The sequence below is a fragment of the Emys orbicularis genome, chromosome 8, assembly GCF_028017835.1.
Source record: "Emys orbicularis isolate rEmyOrb1 chromosome 8, rEmyOrb1.hap1, whole genome shotgun sequence".
NCBI lineage: Eukaryota > Metazoa > Chordata > Testudines > Emydidae > Emys > Emys orbicularis.
The window spans coordinates 95,906,803-95,928,020 of record NC_088690.1 but is presented as its reverse complement, the minus strand read 5'-3'; the positions used below and the strand labels follow the sequence as shown (position 1 = coordinate 95,928,020).

General features: G+C 41.0%; 1 protein-coding gene across 1 annotated transcript in view; it reads right to left on the bottom strand.

The window, feature by feature from the left end:
- Window positions 1-3,988: 3,988 nt before the first annotated feature.
- Window positions 3,989-21,218, bottom strand: part of LARS1 (leucyl-tRNA synthetase 1) — a 50,746-nt gene continuing 33,516 nt past the window's right edge. The window contains exons 22-32 of the mRNA XM_065409046.1: window positions 19,829-19,892; window positions 18,944-19,127; window positions 18,594-18,684; window positions 17,571-17,711; window positions 15,352-15,492; window positions 15,142-15,252; window positions 13,590-13,700; window positions 10,490-10,594; window positions 9,492-9,587; window positions 7,911-8,043; window positions 3,989-4,360 (exon numbers count right to left, since the gene is read on the bottom strand). Coding sequence (XP_065265118.1) covers window positions 4,155-4,360; window positions 7,911-8,043; window positions 9,492-9,587; window positions 10,490-10,594; window positions 13,590-13,700; window positions 15,142-15,252; window positions 15,352-15,492; window positions 17,571-17,711; window positions 18,594-18,684; window positions 18,944-19,127; window positions 19,829-19,892 — 1,383 coding nt within the window. The 3' untranslated portion in view covers window positions 3,989-4,154. The remainder of the gene's footprint in view (window positions 4,361-7,910; window positions 8,044-9,491; window positions 9,588-10,489; window positions 10,595-13,589; window positions 13,701-15,141; window positions 15,253-15,351; window positions 15,493-17,570; window positions 17,712-18,593; window positions 18,685-18,943; window positions 19,128-19,828; window positions 19,893-21,218) is intronic.

Genomic DNA, 21,218 nt, shown 5'->3' with positions numbered 1-21,218 from the left:
TTGAAAAAGATCCAGTGTCAGAGGTAACTCCTACAAAACACCGAATTGGTTGTGATGTGCAAGGTCTGTTTATTCAAGAGCCCTTTACATAGACTCAGAAGAATTCTTTGAAATGTATAAAAAGCCCATTGCACTGTTCAATATACACCTGTGTGAAATTAGGAGGCCATGAATTAAAGATTTCATTTCATGAGGATAATGAATTTAAAGCAAAGACTGTAACTTGAGAATGCAAGGTGCTGAGTCTTGAGCTAACAGAAGCAGCGAAGTGCACAATGCTAATCAAGACTTAACACCTTGAGCTGACCAAGACATTATAAATAGGGGTGAGGGGCAAAAATGATCATTGCTCACACATGGAGACAGGGGCAATTAATGGAAGCTCACAGAGGGACTGACATGATGCTAGGACATGACAAAAAGAGGATGAAATCATGCACTGTCAGTCTGAGTAGAGGGCATGAAAGCTTTTCCTGCTTGATTGTAACTAAATAGCCAGACCTAGTTAGTTAAGTTTACTGCATCGTTTGTCTAACTATAGGTTATAGGTGATGCTGGAGATTAGCACAGCGAGACACTTCTGAGAGAAGGCAGGCAGAAGAAAAGCAGAAGTGTTAGCCTGAGCTATTGAGGGTGCCAGAAGTGGGTTTCATGTCAGCCTCATCAGGCCCAACGTAATCTCACTTACCATCTAGATCTGTTTTCATTTCCTCACCATTTGTTATTCCCAACCTTTTTACCTTTTAAGGCTCCTTATCTTGTTTCCCTCACTCTCTGATTTGTACTACTCTCTCTACCAGCAACACTCTGCTATATATACTGCCTTAAGTCACCAAACATGTTGAAAAAACAGGTAGAGAGGAGAGGATCTCAAACTCAGTGAGGTCACTTCAAGAAGAGGACAAGTGATAGTGTCAAAAGCACCAAAGAAGATTGAGGAGGATGGGGATGGTGTAGATGACCTCAGATTTGCTGATGAAGAGGTCACTGGAGATCTTATTCAGACAGTATACATATGTATTTACATACCTGTGCCTACTATCCTACCCACTTTTATGAACACACCTAACTATTTATTTCTCCTGAGTATAACTCCATCAAAAGCATGGAGTCTTCTGAGCATTTATTTCCTTGGCTGGCCAAAAAATCCAAGTCTTATTGTCAGTATTTTATATACTTACACAAACAGAGGGGGTTTGGTATGCGAGTCTCACTGCATATTTATAACTTCTGCCCTGGTTGCTGTAATTCCCTCTCCAGCAGATATACACTTCAGAGCAGGTTCCTATGGCTGTGATGACAAGCATTCAGCAGGCACTGTAATTGCACAGTTAAAATAGCTCATTTTCTTACTGACAAGCCCTAGTTAAAGAGGCGTTAGGAGGCAGCCTGGATGTCTGAAGAGAAATAAATCAGAGCACAGAGAAAAAGGCAAGAGAAGGACCAGTGTCTTTCACCCTCAACCCCCTTTTCCACACTGGTTAATAAGTTATTGAAAAAGATGGTGGCTGCCACTCTGCCCAGGATATTGGACAGGAAATAGAAATGGCTTGGATTATTATTTATTTTTAACTACTTCCGATTTTTTCTATGTGAGTTCTTGAAGACCTGTGGCACAGCAGCAGTAAAGCCCATACTTCTGGACATGACAGAGCATGTGAAGAAGAACGGTGCCAAGTACAACCGAGTGAAGTTTCTCAGCCATTTTCTGTTGCAAAAAAATGAAAAACTTGCGTCAACCTTTCATGAATTCCTGAAGATTGTGCCAAACTGATTTGGCCGAAAGAGCCTTTAAACAATTCGGGAGGGGAGAGGGGGGGAAATCAGAACATCTTGTTTAAACCTCTTTGAAACAAAAACAATTTGATTTTTCAATTCAAAATGGGTTGGTTTTTTTAAAGTAAAAAAATGCTCGAAGTTGAAATAAAACATTTTGTTGCAGATCAAACGAAAGATTTCCTTTGACCCAAAACAAAGGTTTTCTTCAACTTTTCAATTCACCGAAAATTTTTCATTTTGGATCAAGCTGAAACGAAAATTTTCCAGAATTGCCAGAGAACCCCAAAAAACACTCAATGATTTGCACAGATCTAGTTCTGAGCAGGTGACCCTGGCTACCTCCCACTTGGAAACCATCTGATCTTCATACCATGAGGGATTTTCCAGGATAAGGTTAACAGAGACTGGGACAGTCTCGCTGACTGAGGTTCTAGAGAATCTTTGCCTGTGACCTTACACGTTGGACTCACTCCCCCCTGCTGACTTGTGACTCTATGATAGCTAAGATCATTAATTACTCTCTGCTGCTATATCAGCTGGTGATAGATGGAGAGAACAAATGGCACCCGTTCTAAAACAACGGTATTGGCTCCTGGGTTCAATTCAAGGCTTTGCCGGGTGTAGCTGAAGTACAGCCTCTTCCTCAAATTCTGCAGTGGTAGCTGACTTCAAGCTAACAATCCCTGCGGGCCAGGCATGCTCAGTGAGTGGCCCTCAGCTATGGAACTTATTTTCCCCCACTGGTGTGAGGGTGGATCTTTAGGGATCAAGACAAGGCCTATTTCTCAAACATTTCTTGGTGGGGCTGTGGAAGGATTAGTGGCAAAGGAATGTTTGTTTATATTGGTGGAGGTTTATTGGTATTTTGCTTTAGTTCTCTCTATAGAGGCAAATAATGTAGGTCTAATTTCATTTGTATATGCACACTGCCATGGTGAGCGGGCACATCATGTACATTAAAAATACACATCATAAGATGGGACAATGAAACGGGAGACGAGGAAAAAAATAACATGGCAATATTTACAATCATAATGAGAGTTCTTAGCCTTGGTCTACACTGGGGGGAGGAGGGGGGAAATCGATCTAAGATACACAACTTCAGCTACGAAAATAGCATAGCTGAAGTTGACGTATCTTGGATCGACTTACCTCACGTCCTCACAGTGCGGGGTCGACTGCCGCCGCTCCCCTGTTGACTCTGCTTCCGCCTCTCGGCAGTGGTGGAGTTCCGGAGTCGACGGCACAGCGATCGGGGATCGATTTATCTCGTCTACACTAGATCTGATAAATCAATCCCCGATAGATCGATCACTACCTGCCAATCCGGCAGGTAGTGAAGACCTGCCTTTAGACTAATACACTATTCCCTTTATTTTCACCCCCATTATAAATTTGATCTTCCCTTGGTAACATGCTAAGCGAAGTGCAGTATCAGAAGTTGTGAAACTCAGTCAAAGACTGATTGTACAGAACAAACTATCCCAGTTCTGCCTGCCACCAGTGACCTTTATTTAAATAGAAATCTGCATAGGCAAATTTTGTATGTGTAAGATTTCTGAAGCAGTGTGTGTTGATCCTCAAGTCAAATATAGACGCTTCTCTCTAGATGAGCTGAACATACTTTATAGTACTGTTGGTGCCTTATGTTAGAACAGCTCATTTTTAAAAAACAATTTGGTAGTCCTGGAATACCAAAAGCCAGGATAGTTCAAACTGAAACTGTTTAGGAAAAGGACACTTCATCTCTCCACTTAAAAACAGTTCTACAAACAATTTTAAGAACACAGTAAAGTGGAAGGCCTCAACTAACAGCACCTTGCTTGAGGTACATCTCAATTCTTAGTATCAATGCTTCACTGAGGAAACTTCATGTATGCTTTCATTGAGGGGTCCTCACTACGCAATTCCTTCTGAGCTACAGGTCCATATAAAAATCCATTGCATTATGCTTAAAGCCTGACCACAATCTTTGAAAGAGTCATCAGACAATGTAAGTAAATGCAATTTTTCCGCTTTCTATTATTTTTATCAATCTATCCATGAGAGAGCTGATCACCTTCTATGTACAGAAATCAGTATCTAGCTGACAAGAATAATACCACGTAAAGCTTTGTCTAATACCAAAAAGCTAAGAAGCTCTTGAAAAAGGTGAATTTGCTGTCTCAGCATTTGGGGAAATTATTTCTTTCAAGAAGAGCCAAGGGGAAGGAGGAAAATGTTTATTATACCCACGTTTAAAAGATTTTAGGGACGTGCAACACATTTCTTTTAAGAAATGACAGTTATCTTGGTCCATTACAGATGTTTTCAAAGCCATTCTGGAGTTTTAAAATATCATATTAACCCTGGATCAAGCTGGTGTAGTCCACAAATTAATGAATTAGATAGACAATTGTGTCGCCGATATCCGCTGTCAGCCCGTTCTCGGTTATGCGAACCCGTTTCTCAGCCAGGTCAAGGTGGAAGACAGCTTGCTCTAAAATGGGCGTTTTCTCTGCATCTTCTTTTCCAAGCACAGGAACACGACGGGGGCCCAGCACAGGATCATCAAATCGCATTAGTTTTACTTTAGAGAGCTCTACAAAAGAATTAACAATTCTCAGGTCACAGGAGTCTATACCCAGGTTTGGGTTTCACCCAAACTAACCAGAATGGAGGTCTTTAATTAATAATGGGCCCTTCTAAGGCACCTTTCTTCAAAGAAATGCACAACGCTTTATAAACACCAATTAAGCCTCAAGCCATATGCGATATGTATTATGACCATTTTACCAATGGGCACAGAGGTTATACAATTTGGTCACAAAGCAAGTTGCTAGCAGAATTGGGAACAGAACCTAGGAGTCCCGATTCCTAAAGCTCAGCACTGAATGACACTAGCTGCTTTTTCAGCAGCTATTACAGACCACAAACAACAAATTCACATCTCAAGAGCTTTACTAACAAGCCCAGAAACTAATTGTCGAATAAAGCTCTCTCTCACCACTAGCCTTCATCGGATAGAAACTCCTCAGGTACTTGCTTAACAGTGATATCTCCTAGAAGCAACAAAGATCTGGAAGAATCATTGATTTATTCTCTCTATTGTTTTCATTCATTTCAAACTGCTAGTCTGCAGAACTCTAGTTCAGTGGTTCTCAAACTAGGGCAGCCGCTTGTTCAGGGAAAGCCCAGGCGGGCCGGGCCAGTCTGTTTACCTGCTGTGTTCACAGGTTCAGCCGATCGCGGCTCCCACTGGCCGCAGTTCGCCGCTCCAGGCCAATGGGGGCTGCAGGAAGGGCGGCCAGCACGGCCCTCGGCCCGCACCGCTTCCTGCAGCCCCCATTGGCCTGGAGCCGCGAACCGCGGCCAGTGGAAGCCGCGATCGGCCAAACCTGCGGACGTGGCAGGTAAACAAACCGGCCCGGCCCTCCGGGGGCTTTCCCTGAACAAGCGGCGGACCAGCTTTGAGAACCACTGATCTAGTTAACGGAGTGTATGAGTCCAAAATGTATTTTCCTTTCTGTTTGTGCTTTGCCATGCACATTACCATGTACTCCTTCCTTGGAGCATTTTTTTTTAAAGTACTGTTTCCCTATGCATCACTATAAAATTGTCTCTTTGTTCTTGAGATAAGCATTACTACAAATGAAAGCTGTTCAATCACGTGGAAACAAAAGCAGCCTTGGTGTTACAAGCCTGTAGACCAAGTCCAGTTTTCATTTCATATCTGGTTGCCAGTCTGCACTGCTTGAGGTTTCCTTGTCTGGCTCTGGAATTAGCGAAGTCTCCAGGCAAAGAAAAGCTGCTGTCCCTTTAAGAAAACTGTTACCCTTCAACATACTAGCCTGAAATGTAACATTTTTCCAACAATGTGTTTGATGGCCACAGTATTCTCCAGTAAGGCATTCTTTAGCAAGTGATTAAGGAGAAACTAGGAATTGCTAAACAAATCAATTTATCAATGTAAGCTGGAGAAAAATACTTGTTTTAACTGAAAATGAAAAGGATAATGTAACCGCTAAAAAAATGCTGTCCAAATGACCTCTGAAATTATGCTACTTACAAAGCACTTTCTACTGTTAAGGCACTATAAAAATATTAATCAAATCAACCCTTACAGCACCAGTGGGAAACAGCTATTATCCCCATTGTACAGCTAGCCTCTCTGTACCTCAAATGTGCTAAGGAATTTGCTCAGGACCATACAGTAAGTCAATGGCAGAGTCGGCAGGAGAACACAGGGTTTCCTTTTCTCCATTTTATTTATGCATGCGGCCCCTCTGGCACTTACAATGAGGGGATGCTATATTGCAACATAAGGCAGGAGTCAAACAACAGGACACAAGGCTATAATGTCTGGAAAGCAAAGAAGCAAGAACAGACACTGAATCACATGAATATCAGCAGCAACCTTGGAAGTCTCCAAGAGAAAGTTTGTGGAGGTTACTTTGGAGATAATTTCTCTAAATAGGAAACCACACAAGCATAGCACAATGGGAATTCGAGATGGGCACATTCATATTTGCATAGAGTCCATGGGTTTTTTGGTTTTGTTTCACACACGTTAACTTTACCATGACCCAATTTTTCATTGTTGAAAACCACCCTGAGCTGCTACAGGAGGTTGCAGCACCTGCATATAACCTCTTGATGTTTATGTGACACAGCTACCTCTTCAGCTGTTCTAAGGGGGGTGGAACAGAATTTATAGCAGTTTACCTGCAGACTCTGGCTCCTAGGTGACAAAACGCATTTGTCTTAATGCCTTCACACTGCAGCTCATTACTGCCAATGAACTTTAAGTGCTTTCAGAAAGATTCTGCTGGTACTTATCCCCTATTTCTTTTAACACTAGAGAGTCTGAAATTTAAAACTTTAAAATAAGGCATTCAGTGTATTAAGAAATGGGAGGGAATGGATGGCTCAGGGGACTCGTAATGGAATATTGAGCCTTTCACATTTAGGACACTGGTTCCAATTTAGCAGAGGTCAATAGCGACTGATAGACCACTGGGCAATTTTTCAGTGGTCCCTATTTGAAATGAACTAACGGCTTCTGTCTAGGTTCTTAAAGGACAAGTGTTCACATTATAAATCATGCTATTGTAGTTGGCACTGTTTGGCCTTCATGTCAACTGTCTTAACAGAGTGGCTTAAGGAGGAGATGTACTGTGACAAAGAGCTCCCCCCCTACAGATTATATCTGTAGATTGGGTATTGGTAAGGATATGGGGTGTAGAGAAGCTTCGCAGGATAAAGAAAAGCTTTGAAATGTCCATCTGGCACCTTCTCCGCAATGAATTCATTTTAAATGTCTAAACAGAAAATAAATTGCAATCCGGCAATTCTCTTCAGAGGGCTCTAACCTAAGAGGCCCTCACCCTCCTGGAGGAAGCTCCATATAGCAGACTATTGGACCATTAAACCCCCCTTTGGGAATCCCTGGCACAAGAACACATCCACTGTGCAAATCACTGATAGAGAGTAAGTGGCTCTTTTGGTGGAGAATAAAGGACTAACCAAGGGCTGGTCTACACTGGGGGGGGACGATGTAAGATACGCAACTTCAGCTACGTGAATAGCGTAGCTGAAGTCGACATATCTTATTTCGACTTACCTCCCGTCCTCACGGCGCGGGATCGACGGCTGCGGCTCCCCCGTCGACTCCGCTACCGCCGCTCGCCCTGGTGGAGTTCCGGAGTCGACGGGAGCGCGTTCGGGGATCGATCTATCGCGTCTAGACGAGACGCGATAGATCGATCCCCGATAGATCGATCGCTACCCGCCAATCCGGCGGGTAGTCTGGACGTACCCCAAGGAAGGAAGACAGTGCATATTAAGGGTTCATATCAGAGGCACACTCATTTGCTTGTCAATAATGCCTCAGCTTCTGTAATTTTACACCTCAAAAGGAGTGTGCACCATGCTTTATCCCGTATTCACATTCACTGAGCACAGAGCTCTTTGCTTCTTACTAAGCAATTATTAAAACAGGCCAAATTTCAGAAAGAGATTCCTGTTGATAATGAAGACCTGCCAAGCTGCCTCCTGTTTCCCAATGTCTCCTGGGAATTCGAGAAACTGCACAATTGTTCAGAGACTGCCTGGTTGAAATGTGATATCTGTACTTCCAAACCAACGTTTACCTTTGATTCCTCTGTCCACCTTCATTAAACGCCTGATTATTGCATCTCTACCATCTCCTTGCCTGACCTCGATTTTTGTAGAGAAGTGGCCATTAGATGGTTGGGGGTTCACCAAAAATAGAGATATGCTGGGCTGTAAGAAATTAAGAATAAACAATTTTTTTTTAAATCATGCTTTTTGTGGGTAGAATCGCACAGGAAGCATGCAACCAGCAAGGGAACAAAGAGAAATGTCTGGCATCCAACTGCATTCTAGATGGACAAGAAAACCTTTTATTCAGAAATACTTAATACCAGTGGATGGATGCAAGCACCATCACAGACCTAAAAAAATAAGCTACAGCATATGTATAACAATGCTTACTGTTTCTTTAAATACACTCAAGTGTTTTGCTTTTAAGATATCCAAATAGCCATATTAAATTATTATAACTAGCTGAAGGATTGGTACAAGGTAGCATTACGGTGAACTTTACTGAGCTCCACGCCTTATTACTCACTCTACCTCTCAAAGATTTCACTACAGAGAGGTGTAATGAGGTCTCAATTTACAGGCCTTTGTTAAGTTTTCACAAAATGCAATGCAATACAGTAGTACATTATTGCAGTTATCATAATCAAAATCACAGCACATTTTGGGATGCATCAAATCAAGAATAGCACTTTCCATGTGGGAGCTCAAATTCCTTTTTAGACCCTGAGCTTTGCAATACTCTCAATAGATAGGGTGAGTAATAGCTCCATTTTTCAGAGAGAGAGAGAGGTGAAGCAAGACTTGCCCAAGCCCACACAGGATTTTCATGACAGAGCCAGGAATAGAATCCAGGGCTCTGTACTCCCAAGTCTTGACCCTGTGCTTTAGCCACAAGATTATCCACCCCTCTCTAGCAAGCGTTATTCTTGTGCACTTGTGTGAGAGTGAGTGAGTGGGGGGGGAGGGAGGGGAGGTTTCCTCCAAATTCAGTCACCTGTGATGAGTCTCCCAGTTAGTGTAAGTTAGAGAGGTTCTACTGAAAGTCAACTTAAGACACAATCACAGTCATGTTAAATTCTACATCTAAAGAACAAAACAAGCATCACTTCTTTAAGTTAATTCAGTGCTTGTGAAAGGTGTTGGATCGACAACAGGAGAGTTCTTCTACTGATCACACAACTTGAAACCCCATCATTACCCTGTCAATGTGCTTCGGCCCTTAACCAGAGTGCCCACTTATAGACATGAAAAGGTAGTTTAGTCGCCACACACATCCAGTCTGTGACTTTTTTCGGCAGAAACGCCGATCAAGGTGCAAGTAGGGGGATGGATATTTATGCTGTGCAATCATATCCACTGGGAACTGGACTGAGAACAAACTCGTATATCACAGGCTCCTGGATAGCAAGATAACAACAATTTAGTCATTACCAATTTTAGCTTAACATGAACCAGCATGTCCTGTCACAAAGTGCCCTGAGCCATCTAGCCCTCCAGTGCATATATTTTTTGATGGGAACACATCCTCAAATTGAAAGTCATTTTATTTTTTAAATCAGTTAATGATGTACCCTGTATTTCCAATGCCTCTGGATTTCTGAACTTACTTCCATTCTGAACACAGAAAAAGGTTTTCCAGGACAGCAATCTTCTTTTATTTTATCGTCTGCTTCAGAAGCAAATTTCACTTCGATATGATCCAGCTTTGGTGCATTGGGAAAGAAGAAATAAAAGTACTATCATCCCCTCTGAATTAATGAGAGATACCAGGCCACTGAAGTAGAGTTGTTTCTACAGTACAGAGGAAGGCAATCCCCATTGATAAAAGGCAAAACGAAGAACAACAGGAACAGCAAACTTAAAAGTTGATAGCATACTATTGCCAGCATGGTGATCTTGCTCAGAGGATTGAATTCAAAATGTAGCTAAAATCACCGACTTCATAGATTACAGAATATAAAGTGAGGTATTCAATTGCTTTAAATCTAAATATCATGAGATTAGAAATCCTGAAATAAGTTATTTTCTGTAACTGTGCCTAGGCTTTCCCCTTCAATTTCCCAAATTGGCATCTGCATGCACTGTAAAAGCAGCATGCACCATATTCTAGCTCTAAATGCCCTGGCATGGAGATTGAGGAGATGACATATAGTTGCCATGGCAAGATCAAAAGCTATAACAGCATAAGAATTCTGACTGTGCTCACTGGCATTCCTTGGAACAGCCCTCTATGGCTCTGGCCATGGAAGAGGCTGATTATCTGTAATTTTTGAGTAAGCCAGAATATTGTCTGACGTTTTCCACTGTTCACCGGCGAAGAGCCTTTTCCCACTGACTTTCTGTCAGACACAATTCCAGAGAGAACTGGCTCTTCAGAGCTGGGTTACCACTGCAGTCATCACTGTACATACGAAGAGAATCTCTCAATAAGAGCAAACTCTGCTTTTTGTATTAGTGTGCGTGTCAGTGTTGATAAAAACATTAAACATTCATGGTCATCCCAAGTCAGAAATGAATTTAGATAGGCTTAAAATCTCAGCAAGTGTTGGGCCTCCAGCTACTCCAATAAAGGTCAAATAAAATATGCCCCCAAATGAATACGAACCTCCAAGGAATTTGTCAAATAGACTATATTCTCCAGGAGCACGGCCCGTTCATCAAATTCCAGCTCCAGATCAAGAACACGTGGACCCTTCTTTTCCAGATTTTCCTGTCATGTCAAAAGAAGGGAAATTTGGATTAAAACTCTCCCAGGTTGTAAATGAAGAGAAAACTGGGAAGCTACACACTCTAGCTGCATCAGTCTTGAGTAGACCAGGCTATTCGCTGTTAGAGCTCTTTGCTGGCAACAATTTCACCACGCACTATAGTACAGTAGTTATAATTGACAGTGAAATGGCTGTTTCTACAGCGAGATACTGACACTGATGGAAGGGGAAGCGAACCTCAGCTCCAGTATTTGTACAGCTGAAGGTTCTTTTAAAAGCAAGAATGCGTTTTAACATAGAATTTGAAAAGTATATAGAAACAGCTGTGAACATTTCACTCTCTCTTTAAATGTGCAAACTGTAGGACACTCTCAGTAAGCTGCCATTTTTCTGCTGCTTCACAGTAGGAAGTCCAGTCTGATGACCTAGTTTGAGACAGGCAGGCAGAAATTGGACATATCCAAAGTAATTGTACATTAAGTTCTTCATAGAAAAAAAATGTACTTTGTATATTAAAACACAGTAACTCAAAATTCCAACATTTAATTTAATACACACAATGGGTGAAATTGGGGCCACAGTGAAATCAATGGGATTTTTTCCATTGACTTCAAAAGGGGCCAGCATGTCATCTCCTATGTATGAAATCTCTAATGAGAACAAAACAGAACTTCCTTTTCAAAGCTAAGGCTCCAGCCCCTCTCTTTCTTTCACAAACTGAGCACTGTTCCCTTAATGTCTAATGAGGTCAAATTTCAGGTGGTCGTGGCTTTCTGCTTCATTGAGAATTTGTTTTTATACATGGTTTTTTAATATCCAAGAATCAGTAATTTGCTTCAGTTTGTAAATTAGAAAATCTTTCTTTAATGGAAAGAACAACATAAAGAAATATCTTTTGTAAAATGAAGTTGCTGAATAATCTACTTCTGAGCATAGCATGTTGGCCCAGTGGCTCTCAACCTTTCCAGACTACTGTATCCCATTCAGGAGTCTGATTTGTCTTGCGTACCCCCAAATTTCACCTCACTTAAAAACTACTTGCTTACAAAATCAAACATAAAAATACAAAAGTGTCACTCCACACTACTACTGAAAAAATTGCTTACTTTCTAATTTTTGCCATATAATTATCAAATAAATCAACTGGAATATAAATATTGTACTTACATTTCAGTGTACAGTTAGCATATAGAGCAGCATAAACAAGTCATTGTCAGTATGAAATTTTAGTTTGTACTGACTTCACTAGTCCTTTTTATGTAGCCTGTTGTAAAACTAGGCAAATATCTAGATGAGTTGATGTACCCCCTAGAAGACATCTGTGTACGTGTACCGCTGGTTGAGAACCACTGGCCTAGGAAATTAAAAATCTGGGCTGGATGTTTCTAGGTCTCGTTATGTAACTGCTATCTATTGTTGCTTCAAAACATACATGCTGAGCCTGTCTGATAAGCCTTATGCGTAGGGAGGTGAAGTGGTAAGCATGACCAAAGCTCATCTAGTTTGTGCCAGCCTCCTCGCATCAGATAGGATCTTTAAATATAAGCTTGTTTCAGTATAGGAGACACATTGAACAGTTAACACACTAAACAGCAGAACCTTGTGACTTTTTTGAGCCAAAGCAAGACAGACAACAGCTCCAGCATCTACATCAATGGAGTTCTGCAGCATCAAGAAAGCAGAACATTCCCTAACAAAATCTTCTCCCCTTAATCCCTAAAAGCCATATGGTGTGTTTTATATATGGGATGGAAGAATTAAACTAGTTTAATCTTAAAAGGATGCCATATCCCCTGGCATGTTTTAATGCAGCAGATACTGGCCCAGGAGAATAGTCAGCAGGGAGTGTTATAGCTGGTCTTACCCATTCTATTTCTCTGAACATTGTGTGCTTCAGCAGAAGGGGGTAATTAGATTAGTGCTGGATGCACAGGGAAAGAACGAGCCTGCATTTGTATGGTGCAATAAAACTCACTGCTCTACTAAGTGAAGAACGTTGCTGACATGTGTTTAAAAAAAAAAAAAAAGTTAACAACTTCTAGTTATTTTAGAAAAAAATGTAACATTTTCACAAGCTCATTACTTAACCCCTTCTATTCACCATCAACATTCCCAATTCAAGCTTTCAAAAATCATGAGTCAGGCCCCCAAAATCAGGACACTGGCTTAAAAATCATGAGATTTTTAAAAATAATAGATGTTGGACTCTATTGATCTTTTGGTTTTTTGACCATTCCAAGTTCTTGTGTTCGAGCTTTTATGTGCCACCATGCGGGATAGAAGCTTACTTTTCTGACTCTCATGAACATTACATGACAAGGAGCTGGGGCTTTAAGAAAATCCCTAAGTAACTTGAGACTCATGATACAATTGTGAGAGTTGGTAACACTCCATTACTAATAATCCAGCTCAGCGATCCCCTGATGCACTCTTAAAAATGGAGTGCCCAGTAACCAACTCTAGATTTGTGCCAAACTTCTAAACTATACTAAGAATTCTGCTAAGACAATTTTTAATGTCCCCGTAACACCACCTTGTTCCAGTTTTCATTCCGAGAACACAAACAAGAGACGATGCATTTGATGTACGCAGGAGGGATACACTTGAAGCAGTGTGGCACAAATCATATAAATTTGTATTAGTTGCAAGCTACCGAGTGTCAACTAGTCCATAGTTCACTTAGGCCAATACATATCGAAGGCACTTACACAGCACCTTTTGTCCAAGAGTCTCAAAGTGCTTTATTAACAACAACAAAAAGCCCCATTTCTTCTTCTTGGGGATATATCATCTGTTTTACAGATACGAAATTGAACAGAGAGGGATTAAATGATCTGCCCAAGATGGCAGAGTAAGGCAGAGCCAGGAATAGACTAGAGAGTCCCAACACCCAGGCCTATGCTCTAACCATTCAATAACACTGCCTACATTTCAGATAATTCTCTTATTCCCGACTGAAAATTTGTCCTTATCTTGGTCCTGTTCTCTGACACCTACCTTAATCAAGGCAACAAAAGGCATAACCCTCTTCATAAATTTCTTCAGCTCCGGCAAGGTGTTCAATTCACCAGCAATTACTTTGTTATCTGGCAACTGTCCTCCATTGATCTACAACATGGAACAACAATCCATTAAAGACTGCACAGCAAATATCAACACACTCCACAGGGATTTACCATTTTCCTCCGCACCTTCTTTCACACTCCCCATATGCCTGTAATGTCCTCCCTCCACCTACAGTGCACACACCTCAAAATCCACCTGCTCCCACAATGCCATGGGGAACGATCTTCCAAGTCCCTTTAAGTAACTTTTAAAAAGTAAACCTAAAAAAAGCTTGAAAAAAAAAACATGACTATATGCCACCCAGGCGACCAATTTGCTTATGATGTATATCCCTCACTCTCCTAAGTCAGTGTTTCTCCAAGCATCCTGTCTATCCCAGCCACATAGATTTTAAACTATTTGAGACTGGGACTAGGGATATTTTCAGAACACCTTAGTGACTTCAGAGTCTGAGTCCCATTGTCAAATCACTTCGAAAATGAGATTTAGGCACTTTTGAAAACGTTACCCAATGTCTTTGTTCACTATGTAAAGCAACACACATAAACCTATAACATTAAGTATGCCTGGATTTTTGCCACATGTTTTAATCTTGTGTAATAAGACTCTCCTTCAAGCAGACGTGAAGCAGCAGTATCTTAGGTCATTAATTTTTTTAAGGTTCAAATTCCACAATCCAATATTTGCTCTGCAACTTTGACTGGCAGCAGTGACCATTGCACCTCTGCATCCAATGGCAGACTTCGACCCTGATGTGAAGAAAATGCATACTTCACTCCAATTTGGTTTACCCTCAGAATACCAACATTTGTTCATTTCCAACCATATGTGAAATGTAACCATGGTGTTACAGATAAGGGTGGAAAAACACAACTTTACAATCTATCAATTATGATATTGACTTGTCAGGGCTGAGTAGAACAATTGTTCATGCACAATAACAATTACAGGATCAGTTCTAGCTGTTCAGCAATGCAGGGTCTGCTGCTTTTAAGCCAGATTTCCTTACACTGTATTACTTACAAGAGAGAAGAATTGATTGCATTTCAGCAAATTTCCTGCAAAGTTGCTGAATACCATACCCACCAAGTACCAGAACTGATGCTTCTAAACCTCCTTGCATAATAAGGCAGAATTAGTCTGACAATAGGCAATATTTCCTCAAAAACATTATTGCGGGGGTGGGGGAGGGGGATATTTTACTAATCTATGCATGTGAAAAAGATTAAAAGTAATGGAATGCTGGCCAGTCTTTATTTTTAAAATGTCAAAAGTTATAGGTCATATTGTGGACTCAATCATGTGCCAAAACCCATTTTTACTGAACACTGTAATCCCGTCGAGCTATAAGAGCATAATAAAGCAAGTTAAAACTATTTCTCCTTGCATTCAAATACCTCAGTGCCAAGCTAACTTTTGTTTCATGGACAGAAAAATAGAGAGCATATGAGAACTGCAACAAGTGTCAACAAAAGCAGATCACCTGGTAGTGCTTGCGCAAAACTGATAGGGTGGTATATTGCCAAAGTGGGTAGTTCTTTGCCACGTAGATGGTGCAATGGGATGGCTTCTGGGGCAGCTCCTTACTACCCTTCTAAAGAAAGAAGAGGGAAAATATGTATCATCTCAGAAGAGTCCCTGAATCTGTTAACTTTCACATACATTTTTGGAGAAGGGACTTAGTGTATTTCACCTTTCCTTTCGGGGGTGCCATGTAGTTCTTGAGACGCAGTCGGAGATCATGGGCTGCTTCCATGAGGTATTGAGAAGATCGGATCAATATTTCATCCACTGGGCCTGCTACTGGCCATGAAGCTTTCATGATGGAGTCAGGCTGTCAACAAAGAAAATGACAGGCATTGGGATTAATGGACAAGAAATTCTGGTGACTTCTCTATCTATTGTATTTTAATTGGAAACTGAGCAGTCAGGAGATACATGAAGAGTTTAAATTTCGCAGTACACCAACTCACTAACCCTATAATTCAGCTGTGAAGTACAGAAATATACTCCTAATTAGCATGCATTTGTGAAAATGCATTAATGCCCACACACACATGCTCATGTTTATACCATTACATAATTTTTCATATGCAAACTTGAAATTTACTTCTGTGGTTGTTAAATTACCTACACAAGGGTGGATATTGGCTATATGACTAAGTGAATGAACTCCACATTGTTATTTGGGTTAACTTTAGGTCACCTCATAACAATGAGGCATATGACTACATTAAAATTATGTATGTTAACACAACATCCTTGCAAACATAGCCGCATATACAAGGTTCACATTGTCATACTCTCTTGCTGTATGACATGCATTTACACAATTCCTCTATCTACATATGGAAGACATCCAGGTATTAAGCACAAACCTGATCTAAGACCCACTGAAATCAATACAAGTCTTTCTATTGAGTTCAACAGGCTTTGGATAAAGCCTTCATCTACAGATTATCAACTACAACTACATTTCTCACACCAATATTAATTTTATAACAAATACAGCATTTTACACACACACACACACACACACACACACACGCTCTGTGGCTAGCAGGGTGAAAACATGATTCACTGCCTTGCCTTTATTATTCTGCCTTTATTATATTCAGTAGTAATGCAAGGAACCTACAGGCTTGCATTCTGTAAGACATTGTCTTCAGCAGTTAGCACGAGGCTCGAGGCCTATGAACTTTGGCATAGATAAACGGCCCAACAGTAACCCCTATGTTTTGGGGAACTAGAAGTAGAGTGTAAGGGGGGATTTTGTCCATAATGACATCAGCCAACCACAGAAACATGAGCTAGCACCAGGTTTTGGAAAGAACATCCAAACACAAGAGTGCCATGGCAACGAATTGACATATATGATAATGAGTTGAAAGCATGAATATACTAACCTATAGAAGAAGGATACCTCAACGTTAGTAAGGGGAGGAAATACAAATAAGGAAGAGGGGAGAAACCCCTACTGAATATGCATTAGATATGGTAGCATCAGCGTAGCATGTTATAAAAGTGGCATCCCAGCTGTGGGCAGGAGAAGAGAGAGAGAGATGTAGTTCTTGGGAGGTGACAGAATGATGGCCACTGGTGCAGATGAGGAAGGTGATGATTATGAGGAAGATAATGGCTAAGATTTCCGGTTGTTCTGCAAGGAATGGTGTAAGTGTGGATGTTCAGGTGTACTTTCTGTATTATCTCTATCTACCTTACTGAGTTAAAGTGTTTGTGACTGTGCTAAATGTATTAATAAACTATTTGTAAATATAGAAGAGTTCCTATAGTCTGAGTTGCAACTGTGTACATCGGGGTTCACAACTATATAGTAATTTTAATAATACTGGGCCTGATCTTGGGACAATAACCTGTCAACCCTCAAAGTGGTAACTGGGAATTCTTATACATAATCTATAGATCAGGCTACATCTTGAACACTCCAGCATCAAATTTCTCACATATTAAGTTCACATAACAAACAAATATACACTTCATATGTATACCTCTACCTCGATAGAACGCTACCTGATATAACACGAATTCGGATATAACGCGGTAAAGCAGTGCTCCGGGGCGGCGGGGCTGCGCACTCCGGTGGATCAAAGCAAGTTCAATATAACGTGGTTTCACCTATAACGCGGTAAGATTTTTTGGCTCCCGAGGACAGCGTTATATCGAGGTAGAGGTGTATATCATATACTGATAGAGGCCTAACCCTAACCAAAACTGGGGCAGTACCTTCAACTCAAATAGATTGATGATGCTGTCAAAGTTCAGTTATTCATGATGCATCTTAATTTTTCTCTTGCCCCAGACTTTGGGCTGACTAAGCATGCATGCTTACTGTGACTAACCTGAGCCAAAAGTAGAGTCTCAAAGACGCATTCTTGAGTTATAGAATAGTACCTTTCCCAACAGTGTCCACACATGTTCGCATAGATGAGGGCAGACTGGAGCCAGCAGCAGAGTCTGAGCTTCAATAAACTGGAAGACCAAGTCCCTGTGCATTCCTTCTATCGCTAGTTCTCGGTACTTATCTTTTGCGGCCTGAAACACAGCCAGCACAGCCACCATTAAACATTCCAGCTGTCATGGAGAAATATTTCTTAAAAAGCCAATTTCTTTGCTTTAATATGTCTTTAAAATGTAAACTACTTAGAATCCGATAATGGATTATTAAAAGGACTATATTTTCTTAAACAGCTGGGAATGGAAGAGTACGAACTTCTGCCAATTGGACATAGTAGTTTTACATTATTATGGCTCTTAAAAAAAAGACATCTATCGACACAGACATAAAAGTCAAAGATAACTGTAATTGTATATTAGGTGCTATCATTCTGGATGGCCTGTATAAAAGATGCCATTAAGTACTAAGAAAAAAGGCAATAAATATGATCTATCATTCTGTACACTGTTCAGCCTGCCTAATCATATTCCTGAAAGACAAGTCAATCACGTAAAGCAGTCTCTACAAGATATTATTAAGTGAAATCAGATGGTTCTGCAGACACTTTAGAGAAATGCTGACACCTTATGAAACATTTTGAAAAACATTCCATTTCCAAATAGTTCTGCTGATGTATTTTCTGTATTTCTCATGTATATTATTCTTGTTTAAAAAAAGCTGAGGCAAGGAAACACTTTTTAACCATTTGTGCTTTTTCTGCTGCATATTGCTCACCTAAGATCATAGGGCTCTATTTGCAATATCACAGCTGCTTCCTGTAGAAGTACTATGCCACAAACAGACCACCATGACCTCAGATCCTTACTTAATTTAGTTATTCCTGTTTCTTAGCACAATACGGACCCTGATTCAACTGTACAATTAAATAGGAATCAGAGACATCAGTATCAAAAGAAAGCCACATGACGTAACAAATGTCAGTATTTGGTTTCTTGCCCCCTGAAGAGTAGGCCTCCTACCTGAAATTCAAAGAAGCCCGTTTTCAGAGCTTCCTTGAACATCATCTTCTCATAATTTTGATCTGTCTTTGTTATGCCTGCATTCATTTCGCTAGGAAAAAAAAAAAGAGAAGAGAAAACATTAGCATCACACAGTCCAACTTACATAATAATGGCAATAATAATTAAAGATAATGGTAATGAGACATTATAAATGACCCTGATCTGGCAGGATCACACAATAATCTGACATTTGTTTGTTTTAAAGCATTCATTATTCTGTAGAAATAGCTTCATAAAACAAACAAACGTGAAAATTAGACTCACAATAAGAAGCTAAAAACTACAAAGATATTTATTCTGAGAGGTACCTGGCAAAGACTCTGTCATTGAAGGTGCTGGGAGGCCCACTTCTTAAACTGTCCCTATTTGCAATCATTTCCTTCACCCACTCCACCCAGGTGTAGAGACGGAGAATACCAGCATCTGCCATGGCTTCCACGAAGTTGGCATCCTCAACTGTGTCGCCAGCATCAGCCAGTGCCAGACGCATGCCTAGAGGAATGAGAGACAGGATTAACTAACATGTCTGGCTCCACAGCCAACTAGTAAATGCGGCTGCCTGAATCCTAACTGGTCTTTTATGCAGAGGGCCAGCAAAATGCAGACAGAACACTCACCTATGAAGGACAAGCGTGTGTTGCTTGTGGTCAATGTGAGTGAAAGCAGTGCCTCAAAAGGGATCTGGTTGATTGGAGTGAGGAGGGCAGCGTACCGCCTTGTTACAGGAGTGAGAGGGACAAAAACCATTGTGTCCCAAGAGGCAGGAATGATCTTGGGTGGGGACATGTCCAAAAAGAGTGGGGTATGAGGGAACAAAATAATGAGAGTCTAGCACAGCAGCACAATTCTGCACTTTTCTCGTTCACTATCTGGGCCCTGGGCCTCAGCAGGGGACGTGCGACAGGAAAGGATGCCGAAAGGAGGTGCCAAAGAACCTTGCAGTTGATGGGAAAAAAAGATCCTTCCTACGGACCCAGAGTCCCTGATAACTAATGCCAGGATTAACATGTACTCTGCATTCCTACAGATACAAGAGCTCAGTGACTATTCACAGACAAGAGCAGCCGATAACCATTGTACTTTTTGCAATTCAAATATCAAAGCTGCAAATAACCCATTACTCCTTGGAAGATGGCACGACACACCCAAAAATTTAGCATCACTAAAACAAATGCAAGTTAACGGGCACTTACCATCTGCAGAAAACTTGTCAACAGCTTGGCTCAGGGTGAGGAAGTTGCCTGTAGACTTAGACATCTGAAAGAGAAGACAGACAAGAGAAATTCTGACATGTTCATGCTGCTCAGTCTGATAAACAAGGGGGAAAGATGCAAATAAAACAAGCTGTCCCCGCCTAAGAGGGTAGGATTGTGCATCATTGATAACCAAGATAGATGAGAGAGATTCCTGTGGCTTGTTCAGGACTTAGCTCTCTGCATTACCACGCAAGACACCCAAACTCAGCCCCTGATTCAGTCTCCTGTTTTCCATAATGGGCTTCTGTCAACATAACTACCATTGTTTGCACAGGTGGTGTTTCTACACTGGCAGGACTCCTCCATCTATCAGCATATGCTGCATCTACACTAGGGGGCTACGCCCGCATAGGTTCTGTAGTGTAGGCACAGCCTCAGTCTACACTGCAAACAGAGATGTGCCTGAAGCACATATAGACATGCTGAACTATCTTTAATCTAGCTAGCTCGAACAGCAGCAATGAAGCCAGGGCAGCAGCACAGGCTAGCCACCTGAGAACATACCTAGGGACCTGGGTGGAGATGGACAGTCCTTGATACTGCCTGTACTGCTATTGTTAATCAAGTTTGCTAGACCAAAGTTAGCTCAAGTATTTCTACATGTGCTGCAGTCACAATTCTGACAGAAGTGTAGGCATTCCCTACGTCATTTAGGCATTTTTGACAATTATACCTTGAGGCTAAAGCACATTTAATTCACTTTGACAAAACACACTCAGTAAAGCAAATTTTGTCTGCATGAACTTTCCCCTTTTCCCCCCACTTTCACTTCAAAATGAAATGCACCTTTAAAGTACTGTAATTAAGATTCTGACATAAGAAACACTCCCATAAAGGCAGGTAACCCTGAAACTCTGGGAGAATTAAGCAGATACCTCAGGTAAACTTACAAAGCATTATCGGATCAGGTATGCTGATGATCTATGCCAGGGGTCAGCAACCTTTCAAAAGTGGTGTGCTGAGTCTTCATTATTCACTCTAATTTAAGGTTTCGCGTACCAGTAATACATTTTAACGTTTTTAGAAGGTCTCTTTCCATAAGTCTATAATATATAACTAAACTATTGTTGTATGTAAAGTAAATGAGGTTTTTAAAATGTTTAAGAAGCTTCATTTAAAATTAAATTAAAATGCAGAGCCCCCCGGACCGGTGGCCAGGACCCGGGCAGTGTGAGTGCCACTGAAAATCAGGTTGCCTGCCACCTTTGGCACACATGCCATAGGTTGCCTACCCCTGATCTATGCAGAACCATTCAGTGGTCAGACACTATAGTAGAAAACCTAGACAGATGGAATGGAAGAAAGGCAGGCTCCTGCTTTGGAAGAT